General features: G+C 43.5%; 1 protein-coding gene across 8 annotated transcripts in view; it reads left to right on the top strand.

The window, feature by feature from the left end:
- The window catches only part of FGD3 (FYVE, RhoGEF and PH domain containing 3), a 106,831-nt gene that overhangs the window by 47,964 nt on the left and 36,599 nt on the right, over nt 1-22,268 (top strand). For 6 of the 8 annotated variants that reach the window (XR_003537238.1, XM_027702726.1, XM_027702725.1 and 3 more), the window contains exons 2-4: nt 8,721-8,891; nt 14,838-15,006; nt 16,110-16,707. Coding sequence is in view for 7 of the 8 variants with exons in the window: in XM_027702726.1 (XP_027558527.1) it covers nt 8,721-8,891; nt 14,838-15,006; nt 16,110-16,707 (938 nt within the window). In the remaining variant the exon portion in view is untranslated. Of the gene's footprint in view, nt 1-535; nt 840-3,340; nt 3,360-8,720; nt 8,892-14,837; nt 15,007-16,109; nt 16,708-22,268 lie in introns of those variants that run through there. The other 2 variants (XM_027702722.1, XM_027702724.1) reach the window with 2 other exon arrangements.

Genomic DNA, 22,268 nt, shown 5'->3' with positions numbered 1-22,268 from the left:
GGGACTTCCTTAGTTTCGACGTGGTTGCCAGGAAGAGGCCTAAACCAAACCACTACAGTGGTCAAGCCGTGGCACAGGCTGCCCAGGGCGGTGGTGGAATCACCATCCCTGGAAGTGTTCCAAAAAAATGTGTGGATGTGACACTTTGGGACATTGTTTAGTGGTGAACATGGGGGGGTGGGGGCGTTGACAGTTCAGCTTGTTGATCTTAGAGGTCTTTTCCACAACCATTCTGTGATTCTGTGATAACTTGGAGAAGCACACAATTTAACCTTGGTATTGGTCAGGTCATTGACTGTGTAGGTCGTCACACTCAGATAGTAGCACTGCAGATACAGAGCTAGAAATTATTGTATTTGCGTTAAACCACATGAGAGAACATGTATGACTTCTTGAAAAAATAGCCCAAACCCTAAAAATCTATCAGTCCTCATCTGTGCTCCAGCAGAGTTTAAATTATAATCACTTAGAAATTTATTAACCAAGAGGTTAAGTGGAATTTTCCACTCTCGGGACTTGCATCCATCCAGTGCTGGGTAACAGTGGTGTACAGCGAGGAGCTGCTTCCCCAGCGAGGAGCTGGTCCCTCCTCTGCAGGAGATGGTGAGGTTGGACATGTCCCTGATGCCAACCTGGATGAGCTGAGTGCCTTCCTACAGAGAGGTTTGGGTACAACCCTGTCATTTGGGGCTGACTCCTGTGACCAAAGGGAGGCTGGAGCTGTGCAGGGCTGCCATGTCCTCAGCGTCCCTCTGGATGTTGGCAGAGGGCTCAGTTTGGGTTAAAAACGTAAGAGCTTTTTTTTTTTTAACTGTTACCAATAACCTCAGGAGCCAAAGGTAAGTGCTTGTTAACTGCAGTACCGCCTTCTGTTTCGTACAAGAAAAGAAAATATTTTTGTTTCGGGGCTTTATTGTGCCCATTTTTAGTCCTGGGGGAGGGTGTATTCTGTGGTGCTTTACTTTGGTTTGTTTCTCATTTGCCTTTTAAGTGACTTTTTATTCTGTTCTCAGTGTGGTTTTTCTGGTCGTTGCTTCCAAGGCTCCTTGGAATCGCCAGGGTTGGGAGCTGGTCATTTCCCCATTCAGCTACTGTGTTTTTCCCCTTGCCTCATTTACGGCAAGAATTGGTTGGCAGCCTGCTACAAAATAACAATAAAATAATAAATATCACTTTACTTTTTTACTAGGGAAAGATGACCTTCCATACAGTTAATGGTAGATTCTGCCTTTTTTTCCTGGAAGGGTGTTTAAATTTTCAAGTTGAGTTGATCCTGTATTGCACCTCAGCAGGTGTTATCACTGCCACTCTGGTGGGAATGTGGGATATTTGAGTGGCCTTGTACTTTCTGTGGCTGATGTGGTGGCCAGTTGTATTCAGAGCAACATAAAAAGCCTAAAACTAGGTGAACACACTAGAAGTGACTGCCTGCTTGGGTTTTTGTTTGTTTTTTTTTTTATCTTGCCCCAGTGTGGGGTTGTGTGTAATGACTTTCTAGCAGCAGGATTTCTGAGACATGCTTGTGGTTTTGCGTTTTCTTTAGCTTGTTGTGGTATAAGTATGAAGATCTCGGCAGAATTTGTTTTACACACCTGTGTTGAGTAGTGCTGTAATACAGAATTAGATGTTGAAGCTCCTCATTTTGGTCACTCAGAAATCTTTTCCTGACTGTGAGGAAAGGGCTGGTGTAGGTCTGGTGAAAAGCTAATTCTTTAAATGAAAGTATATGAGATTAAAAAAGTCATTAAAATTCTGTAATGGTTTCTCTAAAGCAGTTGTGGAGCAATCCCTGGCTGTGGGATCAAGGGTGAAATGTCCCAGAGGCAGAGGAGTGTTGGAGTGGCCTTGCACCTGGATTAGGTGCTGTTCTGGACAGGGCAATAAAAACAAGGTTGTAAGGACAGACAGACTGCACTGAAATGAGTGTGTAAAGCAGTTTTTTACTGATTGTATGAAGAAACCTATTCAAGAAGAACAGAAGTCAGAGCCGAAAACTCCTTTGCCTGTTGCGATTCAGATGATGAGAGATGTAAGGTGTGTGCCAGTGCTGGTGAAGCACAGCCTGGATTTGGATTAGCTTGCAGGAACGTGCTTTAGGAGAATCTGATGAGGATAAAGGTGGGAAATCTTGATGCAGGTTTATGGAAGATACTATGACAGTGATGTTGTGTAGTGACTCTCGAGATGTTATAGAAACATCTGTTAAAGGAAGGATCCTCACCTAAGGCATTTAAAATTAGTCAGAACAGGATAAAAGTACACCAAATCCCAAATCCCAGCATTGTGTTTTTCCCATAAGAACCCGAAGCAGCAGCCCCTTTGTGGCTCCTGGGAATGGAGCCTGCCCTGAAATGCAGCGTTCATTCAAAGTTTTACATTTTGCTTCTTCCTTTATCATTTCCCGTGCAGGATTCTGATGGGAGAGCAGGAGAGGGGAAGAAGGAGCATCAAATACTTTCAAGACTTTTGATGGAAATCTTTTAACCACTCCATCCCATGATGGCTGAATTGTATTTGTTGTCACTTTTGAGGCCTCTCTTTTCCCAGAGGGACTGGGGAAAAGCAGCCTGAGAGTTTGAGTGCTGAGAACTGGGGTTTTTTTTTGTTTCCATGACATGTCACTGCTGTCACTGACTGTTCTTGCATTGATATCAAACTGTATCTAAGCAAAAAAACCCTTTAAAGAGATGAAGGAGGCCTACAAGAGAGCTGGAGAGGGATTTTTTTAGAAGGGTATGTAATGACAGAACGAAGGGGAATGGCTTCAAACTAGAAGAGGGTAGGTCTAGGTTGGATATTAGGAAGAAGGTCTTGCCTGTGAGGGTAGTGAGGCCCTGGCACAGGTTGCCCAGAGAAGCTGTGAATTCCCTATCCCTGGAAGTGTTCAAGGCCAGATTGGACGGGGTTTGGAGCACCCTGGACTAGTGGAAGGCGTCCCTGCCCACAGCAGTGGAGTTGGGGCCAGATGGTGTGTGAGGTCCTTTCCAGTGTGAACCATGCTGGGAATCTATGATTCCATGATCTAGCTTTCTCTTTTCTACTTCAGAAAGATTCAGGGTCCTAAACCATCCACATCCTCTGTGTTGCCTTTCAGATGGTTTGAAACTCAAACCCAGCAACCAGTCTCCTGTGACTTCTGCTGAGTGCAGCTCCTCCACGGGCGTTTGCCACATTTATATGCTTTGAGTCACCAACCGCAGCGGTGGTCGGAAGTGAGCTGGGGGAGGGAGGGCAGTTCCAGTGAGCATGGCATTTAACCCACAAAATGAGAGCTGCAGCAGGAACTCTTCTCCCTGCTTTTTGGTTCTCTCACAGCTTGAGTGAGTAAGAAAAAACGTGGGGTCTCTGGTCAAGCAGAAGTAAGTGATACGCCTGTTTTGGGGGGGAGTCGTGGTCCGTGCCAGATCCTTGCTTGCTTTCGAACGTAATGTTTGCTTTGATTGCATCTGTTTCTGAAAGCTCGTGGTGATAACTTTGCTGTCACTCTTTTTGCTGAATTTGATGTTTTGGAGTGCCAGAAAAATGTGAACTAACCGTGGTCAGTGTCGTCCAGCTGGGTTTTATAGCAGGGAATGTGTGCAGCCCTCACATCCCTGACAGGGGCTCTGCTGGGCCGTGGGCAGAAGGAAGAGGTGGGTTCGAGGAAAATGCTGGAGTTAATGAAGCAGCACAAGAGGAAGAAGGGTGTAGCTGGTGGCAGGGTGGGAAAGGCTTTGCTCCTTGCTGAGCAGCAGGAGAGGGTTGGGAGCTAGTCCAGTGTAGGGCAAGGTGTGAAACAGCCAAGGAATTAACTGTAGGCTTGCTTTGTTTCAGCGGAATGCTGCAAAATCTCTTCTTCTAAAAGAAGGCTGGAGGAGAAGTCCCATGGATCAGCAAGTGTAGGGTGTGCCAAACCAGGAGATTGTCATAACATTTCAGGGTCTTGCTGCTATCACAGACCTTCAAGATATTTTATTTTAAACAGGGATTATTTTTGAATACAGCTACATGGGGACTGGGTGCCAAGTCCAAGATCTGAAACTGGCTTTTGTGGTGGGAGGAAAGCCTGGGAACTGGAGTTCAGCCATTTGGGTTCAACTGGTCTCTTTATTACTTCACTCAGTGGAGCACCCAAAATCCTTGTGTTTTATCTTAGTCTAACAGAAAATTATATCGTAGCCTCCAAATTTGTGACAGCCTCTAAGAGCAGTTTTTCAAAAATACCAGCTTTCCTCTGGGTGCCAACACTGAGGATAACAGGAGACACTTGAGAAAGTTCTCAGTGCCATGAAATTCCTGGTGGCTTTGAATTCTGTCAGAAAGATTGATGTTATTAGTGAAAATACAAATCGTACCTCAACTGAGGCATTTCAGAAGTTTTGTTTAGGTTTTACTTTAGTAGGAGCCTTAATTACCTATTATTTTATTAATATAATGCAAAAATTTACCTCTGGAAAGCATCATCTGTGTCCTTTCTTGCTTGGATTGGTTTTGAACAGAGGAATTGTGAGCAGGCAGCATCGTTCATGTGAGTAGAATCACAAGCCAACCATGAAGTACTTGAGGTTAGAAGCACAAGGACCGTGCAGAGCAAAGCTGAGTCTTACTGCAGGATTTTATGAGTTTGGAAGTGCATGCTCAGGTTTTTGGAGTGGTGCCTGTTGTGTGTGCCTGGGAGGTGCCTTTGGACAGGTATGACTGTACCTTGAGCTGTCACAGGTCACCAGGGATGTGAAGTCAGTGTCAGCCAGGCTCTCTGGGAAAAACCTTTTATAAGGTTTGGATACAAATGACTATTTTTTCATCAATTTGCACATACCACTACACTTCTCAAATGCTTCTGTGGCACTTACAGCTAATCTGGTTGTCATGGCTTAGGAATGGGATTCCTCAATTCAGTGTTCCCACTGAAACACTCCAAACTCACTCACTCCCCCTCCCCTGTGGTGGGCTGGAGAGAGAATTGGAGGCAAAAAGGTGAAGATCAGGGGTTGAGATAAGAACAACTTACTGGAAACAGCAATGAGGTATGGAAACAAACAGTAACAGCAACTATATTAATGACAGAGGGTACAAGAATGGTGAATGATTCACACACCAGTGTTCAACACACCAAACTGGCAAAACCCGGACCCCTCACACCCCGCCCAGACTGGGAGGGACCATCCTCCCCACCCCCAGCAGTGACATGAGGTAGTCTAGAATAACCTCAGGGTCCTGGCCATGCCCCTCCTGGCTACTGCAGAAATTAACCCTGTCCTGGCCGGAACAAAGACATTATCCACCCGTTATTCCATACCATCTTTGTCATGTCATTTCCATAGTCAATGGCTGCCCTTCCAAAATACCTGTTGAGTTCATTTAGTCCATGGCTGTGGGTTCTACCCATCCTAGCTGTCTTCCTGGGCAGGAGGGCTGGTGTGCTGTCTGTCAGGTGGTGGCAGGCTGCATGAGGAGCTCACGACTAGTATATCTGGAGGAGTCCATCCTCATTGTCCATGGCAGTTATGGCACACAGTGGCAGTGTGATTCAGCAACCAGTGTTATACAATTCAGCATTACAGACTGTTGTCACCCAAAATCACATCCCCTTGAGGTGCACATCGTGTTTCCCTCTCCCTCTGCATTACCCACCAAGTGCACCCAGGTCCTTGAGCAAAAAACAATCCCATGGACTGGAAGGAACCCCTTCCCCCACTTCCCCCTGGTATGGCCTGAGGTGATGTAGAATAACCTCTGGGTCCTAGCCATGCCCCTCCTGGCTACTGCAAAAATTAAACCTGTCCTGGCCAGAACCAGGACACCGGTCTAGGAAGAGTTTGCCCCATTCAAGGCTGGACCAGAGGTCAAAGAGGAGGCAGTTCTGTTTTGGGTCCTGCAGGTTTGGTGGGTGCAAGAGAGCAGGCAGTGGGGGCCCATCACCTGCTCTCACTTCTGGAAGCACTTGGCAGAGCCACAGACATCTTTGGAGTGGTTACCTGGGCTGTGCCTGGGTCCTTATTTATGTTGTCCCTCTTGTTTCCCATTTCCAGGAGCACCCTGGAGTGTGCTTGGCAGACAGTGGGTTTTACTCTCAGGAAATTCCATGTGAAATAATCCAGTGAATCTTGTTTTCACAAATCATTTTATAACACTTGAAAAAATATGTAAGGAAAGGGGATTTTTGACTTGTGTGCAAAAAACAGCCCTTAGGGTCCACATCAGAGACAAAGAGGGAGAACCAGTTGGCTTAAATTAAATAAAAAAGAATGAAAGCTACTTCTCTGGCTTCACCCCTGCATATTTTTCTTGATTTAGGGCCAGCACTACATTTAGGTTTTAAGGCACTTGTGGCTTTCTAGGTTCCTCTTCTGCTACTAATCAGCTTTATTTTCTGCTGTGTGCCCACTGCTCTTTGGATGCTCTTGTTTAATGGGAGGTAACATAAGGCTTCACAAAGTATTTACTCTGCAAATGCCTCTGAGCACGAGTCCTAGAGCTTGCAGAGCCAAATTTTGAGCAAGATGGACGTGTTTGTTGAGTAATTACCAGTGGAAGATCTTGTGCCATGGTTGCTTGACAGGATCTTGCAGTAGCAGAGAAAAACTTGGATGTGAATTTATAAAAAAAGGATCAAAGCACTCTACTTTGCAGTACCATGAGTAGGTCTTAAGAGCTTTTAGCCCAGACCTAAGAGGTGTATGATGGTGCCACACACTTGAAGGCAAGTGAGTAGCCACTGGCTCATGTTTACAGTGAAAAGTAAGGTGGTCAGACCTGCTTTCACAGCAGTGAATCTCAGTAGAAAAGGAAAAGGAACTGGATTTTAATTCCTTTTGAAACTTTACAAAATCATACCAACAGGACGGTCCTTTTTTGTGGCAGTGGTTGAAGAAGAATGGGGAATGCTTGGGGTGACTGGTACCTTATCCCGAGTCAGCGTGGAGTAGCTGGGCTTGGCCTAGGATGTTCAGTTGTGCACTATTTTAATTTCTGGCTGTGCTGAGCAACTGTTAATAAGGAAGAAGTCCTAGTCTTTCCCCTAAAAAGCCAGCCCGTGGTGGCACTGCTGCTGTCACAGGGAACTTTCTATCCCCAGAGCTGAGGCATTTGTGTAAACTCTTTCTGTGATGATGTGTTTGCAATAATCTGTTGATCTGCTCTAATGATCTACTCTGCTTTCACTGAATTTTCCTAATAAGTGAAATTATATTTGAATAGAACCTAGTACTTATAATTTCCTGGTTTCAGCTGGAAGGATGTTTTAATAGCTGGTCTCAAATCTGCTGAAAAGCAGATTTTGTGGTAGAAGTGCTAACAAAGCTTCAACAGCAACAACTGGCAGCCATACACGGGGAATTCAGGGGTTGTATATTTGGGTGGCAGAGATCAGTAAGTAGGTTTGTGTCATCTGAATCTATTTTTTACAACAAAATTTGCTTTAATATTTTATGCCCTTTTTAAAAAAAAATCCGTCAGTTGAAGTTTCTGCATTTTGAGGGCAGCTCTCAGCTAATCTTCCCGAGCAGTCTGCACAGCTCAGATTCCAGTGGATTTACTCAAAAAGTCACATCCTGTTTAATACCATTAGTGTAAACCCAGAATAATTTAGTTGATGTGGATGGAGGGGCTTTTCATTTCAGGTTTTTGATCTTAATAGGAATCTGGCCAAGAGTAGGTTGCATTTTTGAAGCTAAATCCATGTTCTTGAAGACATCACAGGAAGGCAAACACTGTTTTTTCACTTTTATATGAATCCTTTCTACCTGATGCAGGTCACCTCACACTCCAGCAAGATGCTGGTGAATTCAGCAAGCCCACTTTAAACAAGGGTATGGAAAGAATGTTTGTCATGTTTTCTTTGCCCTTTTTTAATGCATTCATGTTCAAATTTCTAAATTTGATACATTTTCCGCTTCTCAGTATTACCGGAAGCATATATATTCATGTGTTCATATTCAGCAATTTTAAACCACAGTCCTTTTTAAACTCTTTTTTAACCTTCTCATGGCACACTGGTAAAGCTGACACGGGGGTTTTGTGTAGCTGTAGGCTTGCCACAAGTCCAAAAAAACCCAAATCGAAAGCTGCAGTCTCCACTCTATGAAAACCGATATCTGGGTTTCCTTCCCCAGTCCCCACAGAAGTGAATCAAGAATGTTAAATTAAAGACAAACAATCACATTAATCATTTCTTTCTCTGTGTTCCCCTGAATCATATCTTAACAGCATCTTCTAGACCAGAGCCTTTTGTAGGAATGTTAATATTTTATGTGCAGAGAAGTAATAAATAGGGGTTAAATGCAGCTTGAGTGATTAAATCTGAAGGAATGGCACTTGTACCATTCCCACTATGCGGAACACATTTCTAAATCACCCTAATTTAGGTTTATCTTACCAAGTAAAACAATGTTCTGTGCTGCAGCACTTGTATTTCTGTTTGGAGAAATCCTTTTGAAATGATTTTTATCTTTTATATTTGCTCTTTTATTTTGGGTATCTGTAATAAAGAAGTAAATCATTAATTAAAGACAGCATTAGCGAAATTCCACTTGTCTTACCAGTCAGTCAGTTTGACAGGATTATTAAGGCTGGATATATTGGTTGTAATAACTTGTGAGTGAATGGCTCACCCCTCTCCTACTCCCCTCCCCTTCCTCAAGAACTTGGGTGAGTGATACGCTTCTAGAAGTAGCACAAATTTTCTTCAGGATTAATAGAACAAAATAAATATTGACTTTTCCCCCCCTCTCTTCCCCCAGGTTGCCCTTGTTCTCCTTTTCCAATCAAATGTCACATTGACTCCAGTGCGGTGTTGGAAGCATGCGGGGAACTGCAGCACGTCAGCTCGGCACAATGTCTCCATCAGGCTGGAAGGAAGCCCAAAACCAAAAGTCCACTGGCCAAAATGCATCCTCTGCAGAAACCCCAAGGCAAGTGGCTTTGGCCTTCTAGAGATTGTACAAGCTCCTGTGGCATGGAAAGTGTAATATTTTAAAATTATTGTTTTAATTTGAGTCCCGGTGAAATAGTTACTTTTATGTTCTAATGTATAGCTTGATAGGGTTTTATTATGTTCATTTTTCCCAATGTTAGATAACCACTTAGGGAGGCCTTCAAGAAGAAATTGATTCAGCAATAACCAATTACTTAACTTGTCATTTTATATTTCATGTACTGTTGTTATGCAGCTGTGAAGTGCAAGTTGAATTTAGCAATATGGTTTACATTTTAAATAAATTTTTTTGAAAAGTGTTTTAGGTAATAATAGCTAATTGTCTAAAGCTGGTCTGTTTTCCATTTATTGCATGGCAACAGGAAATGCCTAAATGAAACGAATGTATTTTAAAAATGATAAATAGAAGCTAAACCAATCACATGTTGGCTGTGGTACTTCCACAGACCTGCCAGCTCAGAGTCAAATAGGTGGCAATCCCAAAGTATGGTGGAAGAAGAGCCAGGAAGAAGCATGATCCAGCTGGTCTCCAGCTGCTCTTCTAGTCTCCTCAGGCTTCTGGGGGGAAAAAAAAAAAAGAAGACTTCAGTGCATTTCTTGAAAGAGGATAAATTGTTTCCATGTTTCTCCATTAGTGAAATGACATGGGGTCTGTCTTTATGATGTCAGTTTGCCAAGTGTCCTGCTATCACGCTTCCTGCTTTGTAGAATTAATTACTCTTATGTATGTAATGGGTGCTTGCCTCAAGGGAATTGGGGATGCAAATACCATAGGGGTGTTAGGAACAAAGGAAGGTGAACCTCAAGAAGATACTAAGTTCATAAACCAGAATTTTTTTGAGGTATGTATCCATGTGATAGATGGTCATTGTCATGTGGAAAAAATGACATGTTGGTGTTGCACACACTGAGTTGCTGCACCATCACCCCCTCCCAATTCAAATGTCTATACAAAAGCAGTTCAGCCTTGAACAACAACAAAGAAAGCACTGTATTTTCTGCTTCTGGAAGTAGACCCTAAATGCTTTAAACATCTCCCAAGGTCTGTGTCTTTATGAAGCTTTCGCCCAGAGATCTTGGTTGTTCAGGTTTAATTAGTGGATGTTCCATGAATGTTGTTAATACTGACAATAAAAAGGCATAAGTGTCTGTTCAGTATGAACTAGAATGAAGTCAGCTGCTGTAGATGCTTTGCTGTTGTACTCGTGGCACTGATTTCCAGTCACTGAGGAAGTAACGTGTTTTTTATATGTGAGAATTTCAGAAAATTTGGAGGGAGCCTACTTGGCTTGATTCAATTTATGCTTAAAACTTACCTAAGTAGATGAATATGATTTATTTCCATCACCAAGACAGGTACCACTGCTTCTTTCTGCTGCTCACACACCCCCAAGCTCTCTCTGCCATTGCAGCCTTAAGCTCAGAACAGAAGTCAGTGTATCTACTGTCTCATAAGGATGGAAAAGGATGGAAATTGTTAAAGAGGTGAAATAAACACCCAAAAGTAAAATGCTTTCTTGACTGGTTACTCTTGCTGTTACTTTTTTTGACAGAACTCATTTTTCTGGGCTTCTTGATGTCACTGTAAAAATAGTCCAGGGAAGGAGTCCCTGTGAAAATTCCCGTGAGACTGTTGTGTAGCATCCAACACTTAAAAACCAGGATGAGCCAGCTTAGCCTAAGCTACAAATCCAGGTGACAAGTCTCGATTATGGATGTGCCAGCCATCCTCCTGAAAAACACTTCTTTACCTTGAATTTTAAATAATGATTTTGTTATTTCTTATTATTTTATATATTTTATTATTATTCCTTGATAATAAAACTACTTTTAAAAAGTATCTTCAATTAGCTTATGTGTGACAGGAGAGAACAATACATAGGATATGTTGCAAGGGAAGATAGTACAATTTTTTTTGTCTTCACTTTTATTTGCTTTGTAAATTTGAAATGGCTTTTCTCCCTTATCATTGATCTTTTGTTACTCTGTGGATTTTATACACAGAAAAGAAAGGAGAATACTAACTATACAATACTTCATATATAAGTAATAGTTCAATACTTCCTCTCCAGGAAAATGAAAACATCAAAATTTATTGAAAAAACCCCAAAAGTTTTTATTGAAATTACTCTCTTGAAGTTGACATTTTTAATGTATAACAACCTTTCTTTTTCTTGGTGACCATATCCATAGAAAGCAGTTGTGACAGTGTGGTGCAGACAATAAATCTTTCTTTAGTTTTCTGTAGGTATTTTTATGCAAGATCCTTTCTTCCCATGGCTTTCTCCCTGCAGCCACGTGGCTGACTCACTAAGGCCTGTTTCTCGTTGATTTGTCGGGTGTGATGTGCTGGCATCACCACCTGAGCCTCCAGAAGCAGCTCTCTACCTCCACCCAAACCTGTGCTTTTGGGCCATTTATTCTTCCTTTGAGTGTATTTGCTCCCCAGGGGTTAACCCTCCATAATCTCCTTCAGCATCTATATATTTTTAGATCTCTTCTTGTCCAGACCTTAACTAAAGTAAGTAAATCTTCCAGTGTGACTCACACCACTAGATTTTTTCTTTATTAGGTCCTCCCAGCTTTCTCAGCAAGTCAGGACAGCCCCCCAGGCAGCCCCCAGGCTGGGATGGTGGCTGGGAATGTCTCCATCCAGTCACTAATAAATGCGTGTTGAGTGTTTGCTTTACTGTAGAGAAGGTGCTTGTGAGAGAGGAGCTCATGGCCAGGGGAGATGAAATCATGCGAAGGCTGAGATGCTCATTTTTCAGGGAGGGAAGGGCCCCATATTCCCAGCTGGTTTACAGACCCAGGGCCAGGCCTGAGCTATATCTTCTCCCACTTATTTAAACCTTGCCTTTGAGTTTTCTGATTCTGTCCTGCTGCTTCTTGTTATTTCACTTGTTCCTTCTGCAACCAAGATTTTGTGTTTTGGGTTCTGCCTCCTCCGAAGATCCGGGTTGCTGTTCAGGAGAAGGAGGAGTGGGGAAATAGCATTCCAGCATGTGGCTTCAGCCTTCAGGGAGCACCTGAAAATGCTTTGTAATGCTGGTATCTCTTCCATGCAGCAAACTTCTAGCTGTAATTAGAATCAGAGACTCACAGAATGGTTTGGATGGAAAAGGGCCTTAGAGCTCATCTCGTTCCCCTGCCATGAGCAGGGACACCTTCCACTAGCTCAGGTTGCTCCAAGCATTGTTCAACCTGGTCTTGAACATTTCCAGGGATAGGGAAATCACAGCTTCTCTGGGCAACCTTTGCCAGAGCCTCACCACCCTCACAACCAAGAATTAATTCCTAGTATCCCATCTAACCCTGTTCTCTGGCAGTGGGAAGCCATTGCCCCTTGTCCTTTCACTCTGTGCCCTTGATCCTTCTCCAGCTCTCTTGGAGCCCATTTAGACACTGGAAGGAGTTCTAAGGTCTCCCCAGAGCCTTCTCTTCTCCAGGTGAACACCCCCAGCTCTTCCCAGCCTGTCTCCAGAGCAGAGGGGCTCCAGCTCTTGGAGCATCTTCACGGCTTCCCTTGGACTTGTTGCAACAGGTCAGTGTCTTCTTTGTGTTGGGGACCCCAGAGCTGGAGGCAGCTCTGCTGGTGGGGTCTCACCAGAATGGAGCAGAGGGGGAGATTCCCCCTGCCCCTCACCTGCTGCCCACGCTGTGGGATGAGCCAGGACACAGGGCTTTCTGAGTGCCAGCACACATGGCCTGGGCATGTCGAGCATCTTGACAACCAACACCCCATTGCTTCTCCCCAGGGCTGGTCTCAAAATGTTCTCCACTCAGTGTGTATTTGGGATTGCCCCAACCACGGTGCACTTGGTCTTGAACCACGTCTGCTTTGGTTGAAACTTGCCTTGGTAAGTAGTCCTTGGTAGGGTCAGTGGCTTTGCCTCCATCCTTATGTCTCCATTTCTCAACATCACTTCAGGAGGTAAAAATTCAGAATTAACAAAAACGTTTTCCTCCTTCCTTTTGGCTCAATGCAGAGTGTGTTGTCTCAGGTGATTCAGGTGGATCCACTAACAGGAAAGGCATCAAGTGTTTACATGGACAGCAGTGACACCCAGTGTAAAGGCTTTGATATTAGTGCAGAACCTTTGGGTGCTGTGAACCAGGGCCAACTCTGAAGGACCTGATGCAGTATGTGGGGGAGGTTCTGACCTGTCTGCTACACTGTGCACCTTCTGCAAGGAGCCCAGAGCTTTTCTTTTCTGGCTTCATGGGCATGGATACTTGGTTTTGGGTTGTTTTTTGTTTTTACAAGGAGAAACATGGTCAGACACTCACTGGTCACGTGGTATGCACACGAAAACCTGGTGAGCAAAACCTGGAGCTCTGCCATCCTGTTTATATGCAAGAGGATTTTCTTTTCCTTCTTCCCTGTTATTCCTGTGTAAGATAGGGTTTGTGGAGGTCTCTTCAGAATTGGACTATAACATCTTTATTTGAAGATAGGAATTTTAGATATTTTTGGAGACTGATCAAATCAATCCTCTTATAGGAAGTGTCCCCTTAAAGCTCAGATTCTTCGATTTCATTTTTTTCTTTCATGCTGAAATAAACTCAGTAACGTAGGGAGTTTATGATCTGACCTATACTCAGAGCTCTAAAATGCTTTAACATCCCTTCATCACTGACCTCAGATGACTGTTTATGGACTGCTATGGCAGCTCCCCATCCACTGGAGCAGGGTGGCCATCTGGGCTGATGTGGAGCTTAGAACAGATGCAGAGCCTTCTGGAAGGTAGGGACAAGAATTCGCTTTTCAGGTGCATACGCCTCCATTTAGTCTCCTAAAGCAAGTAACCTTGAAATTACATTCAAAACAGTTGCTGACTCAAACTCCATTACAGTGCTGATCACATGTGCCACATGGACCATTTAAAGTTGGAAATGCCTGGAAGAAATTGTTCTCAAAAATGTTATTTAATAAAACACATAGGTAGAGTTTCCTCATTTAACGTATCAGCTCTGGATACTCTAGACTGGAGGAGACACTTGGTGGTGCTGCTCCAAGCAGTGTGTGCTTTGGGAGCAATCCCACAGTCAGTTTTCCTACCTTGGAGTGTCAGCTCTGCCTATGGGAGTTGCTTTCCCTATATGAAACTGTGACAGCATGGGAACTTGTCGCCATGGGTTACTGCTTGTGTATGATAAACCATTTACTCTGCAATCAATGGAAGGTCTGGATAAATTTTTTTAAATGACATTACATTTTAATGCCATTTTTTTGAAATGTTGTGTTAAACTTTGTACCTTGGCTTCCCTGTGAGTCCTGAGGCAGAATGTGCGTGTTCTTACAGTGCGTGTTTTATTTATATCATACGCAACTCAATGTAGAATCAAAAGAGGAAGGAAATTTGTGAAGACTCTACACCACAGAAGAGAGGGGGAAGGCAGAAGGGGAGGAAGAAAAGCCATTATGTTCTGCCTGTGCAGTTTTTGACCAAGCAAACACGAGGCACTGAAATCCACGGTGGGATTGGGTTTTGGTTGTTTGGTTTGAGTTGTCATTTTCCCCCAAGCCCCCATTTTCTTTCACAATATAAGAGATTGAGCAGAGTGCCTGAGTTTTGAGAAGTCATGGGAGGGGAAGCTCATTGGTGTGATTGAGATGGTGAGCAGACTTGCGAACACGAAACGTAAAGCCGTGCATCCTGTTTGGTAACGAGGAAGCGCTGCAGCTCTGCGAGCGCCTTGGTTTGTTCGCACGGCTGATCCAGCTGTAGAAACACAAGGTAGAAGCCCATCAGCTTTATTTAGCAGCTTGCTTTGGTATAAGCAATACTTCAGGGCTGCACCCTTGCAGTTTATGGAGAATGATGGAAGAATGCATTCCCCTCGGTCTGGATTTTGTTCCCAGTTTAGGATAAAGAAGACGGAGATTTATCCTCCTGTTTTTTCCCTTCTCTTTTATTAGTACCTCCTAAGCCTGTCCATCTCAAACCTGGGCAGGAAAGAATTCCTCCTGCACCGTCTCGGCCTTTGCCAGCTGATCCCAAGTCGTCAAAGAGCTTAGCACCTGGAGAGGACGAAATACCAATATCAGCAGGAGTCAACACGCTCATTGAGAAATTTGAAAGCATTAGGTAAATATGGCTTTGCGAGATCTGCTCTCATCTCCCTTTTCTGCATTTTTAACTTAGAATATAACAGTAGAAAACATTAACTGTAATGATCACACAGAAAGTCCTCTTGGGATGTTTTCTACTGGAAGTGCAAAACTTCACTGAGGATGGAGTGTCTTTTTAATAAAAGCTGTATTTCAGCGAGTTTTAGTTTGTAATGTTACAGTTGTGCTTAAGGAGCTTGAGACCTGCTGAATTTGGGAAGGTTGTACCAGAGACAAGTGGCCCAGAGTCTGCTTTCAGTAAGTTGGCTTGATGTGGGGATTGTATCATAGGGACTTGATTATTGTAATATAAAATAATCTAATTTTCTATCTGAGATTCAATATACATCAGATCTTGCTTCTTGGAGGCTGAATTGCAGTGTACTGTGAAACAATGTCATATAGAACAGTATTTCCTCTGAAACACTGTATATGAGTGACACTAAATTGGATAAAATATACATATTTTGCTGTAAAACCAGCTCAGTTTACAAACATATGAAAACTTTCTTTTAAGACCAAACCTGCCTGATGGAGCTAAGTAATTTTATTTTTCTTTTTCATAAAGAGAGAGATGGAAACAGGGGCACCACACGCCTTGGAGCGTGTTATGACGTGAGTGAACCTGGTGTCTTTCAAAGAGAAAAAGTAGTGCCTTCTCGAGCCTCAGTACATCCTCTCTGGCAGAAAATACCTTGCCCCAAAGATTTAGTTCTGCTAAAGAATGAGAGTTCCTGTTTTAACGAGCCCACAACCAAATGCTTCTTTTAAAGGATGATTCCTCCCTCCCCAAACCCTCAAATCAGGCTGTTCTTCAAGGCTACATGGAGAGCACTAAAGGCCCGAGATTCTGGTGGAGCCATTTCAGTAGAACTTAAGGCTGGGGTGGTGTGTTGTTGTTGGATGTTGTTGAGTGATGGTTATTATTGCCATGTGCACACACTTGCCCTGCTGGGATTGTCACTGGGATGCAAGAAATACAGCTTGAATCAAAGCACAGTCAGACCCTCTCTTTTAGGGCACTCATGAAACCTCTGAGTGTTAACATGAATGACTGTGATGCTTTCTCTTCACCCACAGGCAACCTGTACATATTCTTCAGAGAAACCAGCTAAATTTAGCTCTTAAGATGGAACCTGGCCTGGACTCATCCAAGCAGACGAGCTCGTGTGACTGTGACACAGTGGCTTCCAGCGGCTCTTCCGCGACTGACAAAGCTGAAGCGGATGAGGCTGAGCCCGACGTACCGTGCAGCACAGATCTAACAAACACAGACATAATGAAAATTAAAGAGCTAAGCCTGGGTGATAACAAAAGCCATGAAGACTGTAGTGCTGTGAGTGGGAGCAAAGAGCCCTCTGGAGAGCTTGGCAATAAAGACTCAACTGCAGAACTGAATGGGAACAGTAAAATTCCCAACAGAGACAGTGGCATTGACAGCCCTTCTTGTAGCGTGGCTGGAGAAACATTCCCCAGCGAAGAAGGGGCAGAGCAGAAGAAGCCCAGCATGGCTGGGCACCCAGGGGAGATGGAACCTGACAAAAAGGGCACCAAACCTTCCTCTGCAGAGCAGAAGAGAGACTCCACACAGGATGAGGACAGTGACATTGATGAAGGAAGCAGCGAGGAGCAAGAGACAGCAGAAGTGCCAAAGTTAGAGTATTTGGATGTAAACAAGGTAAGGGAGTTTGTTCATTGCTAGTAAGTGCTCTGAAACCTGACTGTGGTGAGAGATCCCTTGGATCACTTTCGTCCATGATTTGGGTTATTTGTTTGGTTGGTTTTACATCAAAGGATCGTGACAGTATTATTTCCTGCTTCATGCAGATCCTAGCTTGTTGCTGACTTAGATAGTATCTTCTAGAAAGGTTCCCAGTCTTGCTTTAAAAGGTTTCATTTAAGAGAATCCCTCACAGCCAGAGGTAAACTGTTAAAATTTAAATACTTCTGTAGGTCAGGACTCACACCTTGTGTTTGTTGTCTGGGTTTGTCTAGGTTCAGCTTGTTAGAGCCTGTTGTTTTCAGTGGGGTTTTGTGATGTTTGGGGGGCTGATTGGATCATCCATCTTGCAGGGTCGGGACCTTGCATCTGAGTAGGACAGGCATGATTGAAATCTCGTCTCACACAGAATTTATAATATTTTTTTATGCAACCCTGTGCTTTTATTGGTGTGACTACTTCTTCAGGGCGAAGAAGTTGTTTTGATGGTAGTTACCTCAAATGACTCTTCAGGAAACTGTAGCTAGAAGAGATTTTCTTTGATTCCAGAATAATGTAGTCCAGGCTGTTGGGTATTTACTGCAGCTGTATAAGATTAATGACAGATTCCTTTGATTATCTTTTTATCAAGACAGTTATTTTTAGAAATAGTGCTGATAGAATGGATTCAGTTTCTCCAGAAAAAGAAAACAGAATCGTGCAAAATCTCTGCGAGATGTTCACTTTTTGTGGTGAGGTTCTTTGTTTGTATTTGGAGATGTTTGGGTTTGGGGTTTTTTTTGTCCCTCAACCATCATGACGCTGAAGTTAATATACTGGATTTTTGGTGTTTTAAAGAATACGATGAGCACCTGCAAGTAATGAAGTATAGCTGATGAAGTGTAATGTCCACACCTCAGCTTGTGCAGATCAGGTGGCTCTGTTGAAATCACCAAATATATCAGGATTTGTGTCTGTTGAGAGCTTGTCCCTTGGGAAATGTGGCCGTTTCTGGGTCAGATCAGCCAGTGACTGTAGAAGTGTGATGAAAATGGCACGTGGGTCCGTGGTGTGCAAGAAGTTCTGTCTCTCAGAACTCAACAAGGGTGTGTTTATACACACACACACACACAGAGTGACATACTTTAATTGTTTTATGTTCATAATCTGTGCAACTGAAATATTATTTAAAAGATTGGTTATTAGTTGCAACAGGCCAGTTCCTGAGTTGGAAGGAACCCATAAGGATCATCAGAGTCCAACTCCTGGAATATAAAATGCATTAAATTAAAAGATCTTTAATCTGGTAATTAAATTTACTGTTTGCAATGCTGTGTCAAACCAACTGTGGCAACCCCAAGCTGAACACTTTACTGAATGATTAAGAAGTGCTTTGCCGACAAATCCCAACGTTTTGTAAGACATCAAAGCTTTGATGGCTGTTTTTAAGTCTTGTTCCTTCGGTTAAGTGTCCCTATAGTATGAAATAATGCTGATAAAACATAGAGTTCTGAAGTTGTAATTCTCTGGAGCAAACCTGGTGAGTTTATGAGAGAGGTATCTATAGAGGAAGACTGGTTTGTTTTGGTGTTTTGTATTGCTCTTCTTCCTGAGGTGCATTTATGTGATGCACTGCAGGTTCTCCCTTGCATTTTGAGTTGATTTCCCCTTCCAAAAGGCAGTTTAGAGGCTGAGCAAGCTACACCAAGTCACCTTGTTTTTGCAGCCACGTGGAGGGGGAAGGCTGAGAGAGGCGCTGCCTCCTTCAGTGTAAGGATTGTGCCCTCTTCTGGGGATGCAGCGTGTGGAGCCAATTCCTGGGTTAAGTGTGAAATGAATTCCCGTGTAAAGTGTCTGCATAAAATCACAGCATCATTAAGGTTGGAAGAGACTTCCAAGATCATTGAGTCCAACCATTACCCTGACATTGCCAGGCCCACCACTGAACCCTGTCCCTAAGCACCACATCTACGTGTTTTTTGAACACTTGCAGGGATGGTGACTCCACCATTTCACTGGGCAGCCTGTGCCAGTGCCTGACCATCCTTTCAGTGAAGAAATTTTTTTCTAATGTCCAATCCAAACCTCCCCTGGCACAGCTTGAGGTCGTTTCCTGCTCTCCTCTTCGATTCTGTTGCAGATTTGGGGCACTAAGGATTCAGGATTGGGGTGAGGGGCCATAGCTTCCAGCGAGGAGAGCTGGTGTGATTGCAAGTTGTCTTGTTCCATGGTTATCCTTAGGCTGGAGTTTCACATCACCCTTGACAAACCTGATGATTTCCCAGAAAACCTGCCGTGCTTGAAGGAGGAGAGGAGAGTTCAGTTGGCAGCAGCTGCTGGCTTGAGAGCTGGGGAGACCTCAGCTCCTCCAGAAAGCTTTATGTTGGGAGCCAGTGTCTTTTTTCTGCATATCCCCTCCTGCTCCTGGTACCAGGGTTTGCAGCTGGAGGTAACCAGCACTTCCATTAAATATGCAAGTTGCTAAAGTTGGAGGAGGATGCATAAGAAGTACAGCTGCAGAGTGATTTAATGATGGCTCAGTAACTCCTAGGATATCAGGGTAAGTGAAGCTCATGAATAAACATCATTTTCTACTTCAGATATCTCCCCATCCTCCACCTGAGCTTTCTCACAGCCCAGGGCTGAGGAAGTAACCTTGCCTGATACATGGCTGATACTGTTTTATTTAGTCGGTTTAGCTCTGCAGTGTGATGTGGCTTCCTTTGGGAGTCTGCACCAGTCTTACATGGCTCACTATTAGTGCAAAATTACTGGAATGTGTTTTAAAATCTCAGGAGGGACTTACAGGGATTTCCAGTTATCTTTTATCAAAATGAAAATGAACAAGGGGAGCTTATTAGTTTTGATAATGTCTCTGAAAATGTCAGGAGCTCCAGGAGCTGATGCACATTAACCTTGATGATTACAAAGAAAAGAAGTGACATGAAAGTGAGACTGAGGGCCTGTCATGCTCCAAAGTCATATACCCAAGGCTTCTCCTGACTGCCTGGGAGCACTGAGTAATGCTTCTGGGAGGGGTAACAGTGCTTCGGAGCTTTTTATTCAGGTATTTTTCACTAAAAGTAACACGTGCTCTTTCATAATCACCAAAAAATGGCTGTCTCCATCTGTCCTGCTTCCTGCTGTGTAAATAGTAACAATGGAGTCCCATGTGGGCCTCATGCATTCACTGACACAAGCTTCCATTCTGCCTGTACGTGGCTGGAGTTTCACTTCTGATTTCATTGTCTGGTGTGTGTTGTAATATTTGGCCTGCAGTGCTGCAAGTCAGACTTTTGGATGAGATTATCTCCGTGTATATTCTGAAAAAAATGTGTATAGGTCAATGTTTTAGTCATAATGCTGGTTGAGAAAATTCAGATATATTATCATCATCATCCTTTTTTTTAAGTATCTTAAGGAAGATGAGATCTCAGTGCAACAAAGACAACCAAGCATAGGATAACTTTTCCTTATTGTTTTCAGCATTTTTGGGTAGGAGGGAATCTATAAACTTTCTGGGACTTTGTGTTCTTTGTAGGGCTGACTGGTGGGGTTTTAAAGCATAACCATGTATGATTTTAACCCAGGCACTATCCCAGCAAGATTTGCTGAGGGCCCCTTGTGAGAAAAACGCCGACTGAATATGGTTACACACACCAGTTGTATGAAAAATGGTTGCTGCAGGACATTGCCCAAGTTTTCTCATGTTAAACTTTGTACGTACTTTAAATTTTGCCAATTTGCTCTTTGTAACAGCCAGGCCAGGGTAACAGCCAGGGATCCTTTGCCTCTGTGGATCCCTGGCCCAGCCACACCCGTGGGCACTCAGCTGGGTGGGCGAGGGGGTTTGCAGGAAGCAGTGATGCACTCATGTCCACTTAACTGCACAAATCAGACCAGTTCATCTGCCAGTCTGTGCCTGTGACTGGGGTGTTTGAGGTGCAGATGCAGCCCCAGGTGTGCATCTGACATTCATGAGAATCTGGTTCTGTTTGTCGTCGGGCTGGTGTTTTCTTTTACTTTAAAATGTTTTGTTGGACAGTTACAGCTGGAAATGAATTTTTGAATCTTCCACAAGAAGTGAAAGAGCATCATGCTGCTTCAGGCACTGGAGTGAGCTTCCTGTGGTGTGGAGTCAGCACCTCCCTCCTCCTTTTAATGACCTTTCTTGACACCCCTGCAGCCAGTCTGTTCCATCCAGCCTCTTCAGTAGGTGTAGGGTTCTGGCCCAAGCGTGCTGTGGCTGTGCCACAAGAGCACTGGGCAGAGCACAGTACAGTCCACATCTGGGTTTGCAAATTTGTTTTACTTCTCCTTGAGAAACAATGGACCATGAAATATCTTGTTCCTAGTGAACTGAATGATGGCTCAGGCTTTATTAAAGCTATCCTGCCATGGCACAAGATGAGGTTAGAAGAATGGGACTGCCTCACATTTCATTAATCTACAGTTTCATTTAAAATGTTATGTCCATTGAAAGGCAAATATGTTGCAAATCAGTCTGAAAAATGTGCCTATCTGCCTCTAGCAGAGATAGCAACTGAAGATAGAGTCACACTGTAAAACTGAGCTCAAGCTGAGGGTCTGTTCAGCCCTTGTTTGGTATTTAAGCAGATGTCAGCAAGTTTTTTTGAAATATAAACTGAATTGCAGATGGTGAAGGTCAGGGGGTTAGAAAGCGCCTGTGCTATGTAAAGATTTACTTCTGAGTACAAACTTATTTTGTTGGAAATAAACATTTTTCGAGTTCTGAACTCAAACAACACGAAGGATGCTCTTGGTGGCTGGCGTGCCACCTTTCATTTGCGTGCTCCTCTGTGCCCAGCTAAACTGGCAGGAAAATTCTTTCCCAGTGGGAGATCCTCATAGTTACTGGGTTTGACTGGCCAGCAGTGCACTTCTGTGTAAGCTGCAATAAGATGTACTTGCTTGTAACAAGTTCAGAACTTCATTGTGCTGTGATTTTTTTCTTTTCCCCTAAATATTAATACATATCACGTGAACGAACAGAGCAGGATGTTGTGTACCATGTTAAAATAGCTTAAAAGGGTATTTGAGTTGACTTGAAATATTTCAGTAGCGTGGCAGACAGAGTCCATGTGGAAACTTCACTCATGGCATGGTTGCCTATCTCCAGATTCATGCTTAGAAGGAGAGGAATTGCTTCAGAAGAAGCCTGATGCTGCTTCAAATGCAGAAAAGCTATTCACTTTCCTTCAAATACTACTTATATTGTGGAGCTGTGGGTGCTTCATGCCACGTGGTACCTCACTCCCCGTAGGGTAACTGTGGGTCTGGTTTGTTTGAGTTCATGGCTTGCTTTGGAAAGCCTTTGAGGTCTTTTGCTTGTACTGCAGTTTGCCCAAATGTGTGTTTGGGGTGGGTATTTAAAATTTTCTTGTCAGCTTTGTTTGGAAACAAAATACGGTGATGTTGAAGAAGCTTAAAGAGAGTATTTATTTAATATTTTCTAACGATCTGATGGTGATATGTCTAGAAATCCCTGCCCCAAATGCAAGCACCAGAGACAGGCATTT

This window comes from Neopelma chrysocephalum, unplaced genomic scaffold (genome assembly GCF_003984885.1).
Source record: "Neopelma chrysocephalum unplaced genomic scaffold, ASM398488v2 Primary Assembly neopelma1_194, whole genome shotgun sequence".
Taxonomy (NCBI): Eukaryota; Metazoa; Chordata; class Aves; order Passeriformes; family Pipridae; genus Neopelma; species Neopelma chrysocephalum.
This window is presented reverse-complemented; position numbering and strand designations above follow the sequence as displayed.